The 7,999-nt window shown below is 38.5% G+C and overlaps 1 protein-coding gene across 13 annotated transcripts in view; it reads right to left on the bottom strand.

The window, feature by feature from the left end:
- Positions 1-7,999, bottom strand: part of plekha7b (pleckstrin homology domain containing, family A member 7b) — a 112,927-nt gene that overhangs the window by 31,628 nt on the left and 73,300 nt on the right. For 10 of the 13 annotated variants that reach the window (XM_077518309.1, XM_077518314.1, XM_077518310.1 and 7 more), the window contains 3 exons: positions 6,993-7,065; positions 6,555-6,655; positions 796-974 (listed from right to left, as the gene is read on the bottom strand). In XM_077518309.1, coding sequence (XP_077374435.1) covers positions 796-974; positions 6,555-6,655; positions 6,993-7,065 — 353 coding nt within the window. Of the gene's footprint in view, positions 1-795; positions 975-3,227; positions 4,058-6,554; positions 6,656-6,992; positions 7,066-7,999 lie in introns of those variants that run through there. The other 3 variants (XM_077518313.1, XM_077518324.1, XM_077518321.1) reach the window with 2 other exon arrangements.

The following is a 7,999-nucleotide window of genomic DNA, read 5'->3' as shown; positions in this document are numbered from 1 at the left end:
ACCTATCAAAAGAAAGATTAAAGCATCTTGTCATCAGGAAAAAAAAGTATATTTTTACCTATTTCCATTTTGCAGCAATGAGCATTAGAATATAGCTAGCTAAGTTTAATCAGTTTTCACAAATCTATTTAGAATTGTGAGCAATTGACCTTTTTTTTTTTTCAACATAGCCCTGGTTGATCTCCTTTGCTCTGCTACCACCTGCTGGCCGTTTTTGTCATAACTACCATTGCTTCAACCGTTCTCTGCAGTAGAGAGGCTGCATCAAAGCTTTATGTATGCTCTAGCATAAAATAAAAAAATAAAAAATAAAATAAAAAATAAAAAAGAACGTATAAATACGTCTTTGGGACACTTCAAACATTAAAACAAAAACGTATTTATAAGTTATTGGGAGCAAATGAGTTAACTTGAGATGCAATGACCCTCTCGAGAAGTGCCTCTCTTGACTGCGGCTTATGTCCAGCTGGCAGAGGGCTTCAGTCGTCATCTCGATGCACCTCAAACATTATCAAGGCCCTGAACAGATGGCCAGAGCCTGACCTGCTCAAATGAAGCCTCAGAAGGCAGGGGAACTATCAATCATATTGGATGGTAATGCAAATGTAAGTAGAACTTGTGTCGAAATGGTGCATCCGGTTTCTTTTCTTTCTTTTTTTTTCTTTTTTACGACCTCGCTTCACTCAGCTCACACAGATTGCCGTGCTTTATGGAGGGGGGCAGGACGTTAGTTATACAGCTGGAAACCCAGCCAATGGAAGAGGAGCGGCCTATCCTCCGTGGGGCGAGACCAACCTTTTAATGGTGTGACTCTGCTGCATCAGCGCCGCCTGGTTCATGGCCCGGATCCAGCCATTCATGTCCTCCTGTGTGTCTGCGCTAAAGAAATACGTCCGCATCCCGCAGTGTTCCGCCTGCGAGCCAATCACAGAGTTCTTATTGTAGATGTAGGAGCGCATTCCTGTGTGGCTCGCCTGTGAGAGGGAGGTAGAGCGAACGCAGATGTGAGAATGAAAATGACTAGCAGTAACGTTGAGAAAGACTGATAAGTGTCAAGTAAAGAATCACAGGAAGCAAAGTGGCGCGTCATAAACAAAAGCATTGTTCAGTTTATGGCAACAACTCACTACCAACCATATAATGGAAAAGATAGATTAGTAATGGGATATCTGCAAATTGCAACTAGAAATATAATTTTAGTAATACAATCCTGATTTGGGTTGTCTACATCCACAAAAACACAAGTATCTATCAAAACTTCAGTCTATGTACAGGCTGTATTGCTTTGACTGGTAGAATAATTCACTTTTTGCTTAATAAAGTCAAACATATTGCCTTTGAAAACGCACATATGTAGCTAAAGTCTGGAAAGGACCCGTGCCATTAAACTCACTGAGGCAATTTAACAATGTTGTGATAGAAACAGCGCTCAGTTATAATGGTGAACTTGTGAGAGATATAGTGCAATAAAATGCACTGACTTGTGGCTATATCCTGAATATGATTCAGAAAGTGCAGGACTACAAGGTTTTCATGGAGACAAGCAGTAATAATGTTAAAAAATAAAATAAAATAAAAATGAAATGTGCATCATGTAAAACGTCTTTTCCAGTGGTGGCAAATGTACTTGCACTCTATCCTTTTAATAAGTATATAGACATAGAGATACTTGTGCAAAAAAAAAAAGATTTTTAAAAGTAGATCGATGTAAAGATACTTAAAAAGAAAAAAAAAAGACTTTTGTAAATTTAAGCGCCTTGGTGCATATCAGTGGTTGCAGTTTGCTAGCTAGCTAGCAATACCTACACAACTTCCGATAGTCCACTGATATGACCACTTTAGCGTGCCGTTGTTGGCTTTGAGTGTTCGCACGTCAAGGAGAAGACAGTCAGCATGTAGACAGGGGTTTAGCACTGGTGTGGTTGCTTTAGAGTGCCCCGTTGTACTGCCATGGAAAAGCATGAAAAAAAAAATGGAAACCTCATTTTATATACGTACCTTTTCAAATTCCGTTTTTTTTTTTTTTTTTTTTTTTTTTTTGTTGTTGCTGTTTTTTTGCATTTGCAACTGTTGCACTGCTGGTAGCTGGTGACATCAGAGACCAGCACAAAAGCTAAATAAAAACAGCTTATGGTGGTCTGTGCTATTTTTTTCAGCAGGGATCTGTTTTCAAATGTTGAGAGTAAACGTGTAAAGAAATCAGAGAAAAAACACATAAAGAATCTACACAAAGAATCTACTGAACTCGTTAAAACGCAAAGAACAATTTAAAATCAAAACATTCAGTGCCAAGAATGAGTTTTCTTGTTCCCCCATTGGAAAGGGGGAACAAAGATGCTGTTCTCCTACATATTCCAAGCCTTTGAGGAGGGGTAATGACGCAAAGCTGTCAGTGGAGGGTAGTGATTCACCATTTTAGATGTAAAATCACTTCCTTTTTCCCAATTGTTTAGTGTGTGTGGGGGTTGAGGACTTTAACTTCCATGGCGGTGCAACGGTAACACTAATAACGACTTTCACTCGGACAATCTGAATACATACACTCGGACAGGCAACATATACAGTATGTATAGAATGTTACCATAATAAGCAGAAGTATGTTTAAGTGTCATAAATATGACAAGGTTGTCATGTGAACAGCCACTAATGGCTGACAAGCCGTTCTGTTGAGTCTATCTATTCTGAAAATGACTCACTTGACTGGCATTGAATGAATTAAGTATAGTAACAAAGTATTTGTATTTCCCACCACTGGTCTTTTCCATGATGACAATGACAAAATGATGAACGATACAAAGCATGACAAGGACACAGACCAGAGCCTATGGGAGCACTATTGTTGATGGTGGCCGCCTAACTCGATTAAACCTTTGTTGCTCTGCGTTGTAAGAAAACCACAATCATCGATCCATTAGCATATTTGGTAAATAGTGCAAACACTGTGTATGTCACTCCAGCACTGACACTGCAGTTTCCTGCTGATCCAATTTCCTTAAGTGCAGATCCAATATCAAACGTGTCACCATCCAAATAAGGCAAAAACAATTTGCTAAAATTAATAGCACCCCCAAAGGGCTCTGGTATCGATGCACCGCGTGTTGCTGGTTCACGACAACACGCTACTAATGCACATTTTAGCAATGCGCATTGTACGCCAGGAAGAATGAGGCGGTGTCGGATGGTGACGATCACTGGTGATGACGCTGAAGTTGAAATCAAATACGTACAGTATTCATGCAAGACAGGACAGCTTGTGCGATTCAGGACGGGCCGCTCGCAGAGAGAACAGTACTCACGCCGCCCGCGCGCACACACCCGGTCACAATGGGAGGCAATTGACCAACAGGGAATGAGAAGAGACACAGTGAGATGAGTAATAAATAAATAAATAAATAAATAAATAAGAATAACAAGGAGATCAGAGAAGAAAACTCAGACTGTTATCTTCCCTTGACTTCTGACTTCCCTTCAGAGAGTTTCTAAACCTAGTGGACATTTTGGTTAATTACACTTTCATCAACCCATTCACAAGTCCCAAGAATGATGATTCCAATGTTTAAGACATCATTTCTAGTGAATGTCTTCATCCAACACAGCATCCACTATACATTTTGTTGCAGTCTAACACATGCTGTTGCAGAAGTTAGTTATTGTCAGGATATTTATGAATTATATACAACTAGACGAAGTGCAATTCCGTGAGAAATTGTGTGGGAATGCTGAAAGCTGAATGCTAAGGTTTGAATGCATGTGGAATGCTTATGAAGTTAATTGAGAGATAAATTATGAAATTAGAACCTCCTGGTTGGACAATGCACTTTACCAAATGTGCCACCTAGCAGTATCAGACACCTGGTAACGATGATAAGTTATATGTATGGAAGTGGGCGTAGAAAGTGATACTTAGAAAAAGTTCAACGTCTGTCCCATTGAAATTGAATAGGGGAAAGTTTATATTAAAGGGATATATTTTCATTATTTTTCATGTACAATTAGTACCTTTAAAAACACATTTTGCAATTTGCTGTCGACTGAAAATGACATCAGAAGGGCTCAGGTAACCAATCACAGCTCAGCTTGTGACTGTCACATGACCAAACCTAGAAAACAGGTGAGCTGTGATTGGTTACCTGAGCCCTTGTGATGTCATTTTCAGTCGACAGCAAGTTGCAAAATGTGTTTTTAAAGTTACTAATTGTATGTGAAAAATAATGAAAGTATCAAATTAATTATAGACAAAATATTAACCTCTTATTGCTATAATGGGCTAAATAAATGAAGTATCCCTTTAAATGTGAAATTGTGCAAATACTGTAAGTAATGTTGAATCAGACGATATATCCTCAGGGAGGCATGAATTTTTGAAGCTATTGAAATTTGAACAGTGTAAATTGGAAGTATTAAGTGGGAGTTGTCACGCGGCAAAAAAGTGTGGAGAATAAAAATCATAATAACATATGATTCCCACAATTAAATGGAAATATGTGACAATCTCTTTTTGCATTTAAGCCACAGTTAACCGCAGGCTGCAGGGAAGGGAAGCAAGTAACAATCCATCATTTATATTCCCAGCCGCATAATTAACTTGCATCACAGTATGACATTTAAAGGCACATGCTCATTCAGAAATTTGAGGCACATACACAACATGTAAATCCAACAACAACAAAGTAAGTAAGTACAATATGGAATTGCCTACAGCTGCAGAGCTACATCAAATATTCAGGCACTATATTTCCACAGAGGCGGGGTACAGTATAGAAGATTGTCACTGGAGCGGAAAGAAATGAATGCATTTGCCGCCCTCTGGTAGAATTCACAGAAGGGAACTCGCTTTTAAATGTTAGACGTCGCAGTCACCTGCTCAAACTTTGCCACTATTGCTGCACGATTGCTGCTCGTTGCACTCTGTAGCATTCAGATCATTACAAAATCAGTGTGATTTTTCTCTGTTTCACAATAACTGGATTGTTATATAGCACAATTAGTGAAAATAAAACTCGACTGTTTCTGCTCCCTGTCCACCATCAGCCCCCCCCCCCCCAAAAAAAAAAGAAAAAAAAAATCTCAGTCTGCGGGGCTTGACGTACTGTACATATGCTAATTCATGCAGGAATCATGCCTGGAATACGTAAAAGATCCACTGCAGCAGAGGCAGCCATCACAGGGGGGGGGGTTCGGTTGGGTGTCGGGTATTAAAAAAAAAAAAAAAAAAAGGTTAGCAACCAGACCCCAACCATCTGGAAGAACTCCTCCGAGCTCATTCACTGACGTGCTAGCAAAATATTTCTTGTTCCACAATGTAAACGGACTGTTGTTAGGAGAAAGGGCTGACTGTTTTATTCTGCCTGTTTGTAGTGGTTTAGCCCTATTGCGTGTTCTTTGTTATTAGCATTTTGCTCCAGATTTTCTTAGTTGTACTTTTGGATTTTTGTTACGTGTTTTTCTCCGTGGCTTGTTCCATGCACTTTCTGTTTTACTGAACTTTTGTGTTTTATTTTGGTACTTTGGTATTCCTTGGATTTTTGTCCTTGCGCCCTGTGCTATTATTAAAACCCTTTTGTTGCCTTCTAAACACAATTTGTGGTCTGCTTTTTGGGATCCAACACACACACACACACACACACACACACACACACACACACACACACACACACACACACACACACACACAACCCTAACAATTTTGAGTTGTTTAAATGTATATATTTGCACCTTTTTAATTTTAAAAAGACTAATTTAATAAGTTGTGTTTAGTCCAAAAGGAACTTGAATAATTAGTGTTTCAAAGAAATGTCTTTGTCGTAATATTATTTTTTTTCACATGCTTAAACGTTTTCTTGTTTTGTACCAAAAAACAAATGATTGTTCTCATCGTGATTTCATTTACTACAAAATGAATCGTGATTAATATTTTCTTCATAATGTAGCAGCCCTAATTCACTGTGTTGACGTTCAAGCCAAAGCAATAAAAGCGTTGCTTTGGCGCCATCTTGTGTGCCAAGGAATGTTGTGCAAGTGGGTTGAAGTGCTTCATTTAGACAAAAGTAGTGCTTTGCCACCACCTGCTGACGCCTTGCTGCTGAGGAACTATGTTGAAATGAGTTGAGGAGCTGCATTTAGACAAAAGTCGCATCCTGTGGCTTCTATATACAATTATAAACATGTGGGTGCAACGACTAGGTACTGCTAGTACTAGTAAGCAGATGTCACATGACACCAAGTGCAGAATTTTGATTCACTATTAACTAGTTATTTGATTCACTATTAACTAGTTATTGTACTAGTGTGCATAAATGTGATACAGTAAAGGAAAGCAGTAGTGGGAGGCTGACAAATATGCTATAAATAAATGTAAATAAATACGATACTAGTCCTTTTCAAGCTCAGTGCCTTGCCAAAAATTAGCTAACTTTTAGTGAGCAATCAAACATAAATTGTTCAGTTAGATGAAAAAACAAATAAAAGGCCCAAAACAAGATTTCTATTTGTGTATCAATTTGTGGCCATGTTGGTAGCAGTGGCAATTGTGTGTTGCCAAGAAGAAATATTACCTTGAAAGCATATTTGCGGTTGACATGGTCTTCAGGTGCAACTGGTGCGATGAGATAACTGGGCAGAGGAATGCTACCGAGGACCGTCTCCTCGCGGCTGTCTGAAGCAACAACAAGCAAGCGCACACACAAACATGTCAGTAATTGCGCCCAAAACACAAAACACTGACTTCTGCCAAGATGTTTTACGATGTTTACAAGAGATTTGGGATTTACGAGTCCTGGGAAAGTGCGCCGTAATTCGTGGGTGACAACTGTATGAGCGAGGCCATGTGGCACTACAAGGCCTTTCTTTGCTTTATCGCGTATTGAGCAAGGATTATAGAGAAGAGGTTGCATGGTAGCGTCTCGTGATTTTCTTGATTACTGGTAGTTGAAAAAAAATTATCTTCCCCTATACATAGAAGTAATCTGATATCAAAAATGGTTCACACTCACCTTTGTAGTAAAACAAGCAGAAGTCGGACAACACAAACCACTTTCGTTTCCACAGTCGCATTCCAGAGCTGTCCTGGAAGTTCACAGGGAAATGCGCGTGAGGTTACCGGTTAGGAACGCAACAAAATAATTGTTTTGACAATGAATTGCAGGTTGGGAATTACAATGAAATGGTTGCAAAATTGGGGGGAAAAAAGACATGTTTAGGGAACTTGAAATGTCAAGTGAGAAGTACCGGTACATTTTTTTTTTTTTTTACAGTACAGCTCAGTTTTATTTAACTATCCATCCATCCATCCATTTTCTTGACCGCTTAATCCTCACAAGAGTCACGGGGGGTGCTGGAGCCTATCTCAGTGTATAACTAGAGCTGTCAAAATTAATTGACAAGTAATCGATTATGAAATTACTCAACTGTTTTAATAATCGAGTAATCCTTTGGAACCATTTTTTTAATTTAAAATTGCCCAAATCCTCTGTTTTCAGTTTATCAACAATAATTGTTCACTAATTTGTGAAGCCCTTTATGAAAGAAGACTGATTATCTGCTGTATCTAATCAAAATAAGACATTTGCAAACATCTGTTTTTTCTTTGAAAAACAATGACCAAACCGGTCACATAGTACAAAATCAACCATTTTTTTTATGTTTGTTTTAAATCATGATACAAATGCAAAGTACAAAATAAACACAGTTAATAAACAGTAATCTGGGGGGAATTGGATTTGTAATACACTTTAATGCAAATTTAAAAGGAATTAGTTTATTAATCCATTGAAAATCGATAGAGTAATCGATTGTAAAAATGTCGATAGTTACAGCACTAGCACCGACACTAGTCTAATAGATCACTTGGAACTTATTTAGATATTTATTTAGATTATAACACTTGGGCCTGCCATGCTACCACAGTACATTACACGTTGGTCATAATTGTAGTACTTGGAGAGAAGTATTTTTGGTGTGAGGTTTGAGAACCAGTATCCTAAAGCATTAGCTTAAATGC

The sequence above is a fragment of the Festucalex cinctus genome, chromosome 4 (assembly GCF_051991245.1).
Source record: "Festucalex cinctus isolate MCC-2025b chromosome 4, RoL_Fcin_1.0, whole genome shotgun sequence".
Lineage (NCBI taxonomy): Eukaryota > Metazoa > Chordata > Actinopteri > Syngnathiformes > Syngnathidae > Festucalex > Festucalex cinctus.
The sequence above is the reverse complement of the archived record's forward strand: the minus strand, read 5'-3'. Positions and strand labels throughout refer to the sequence as shown.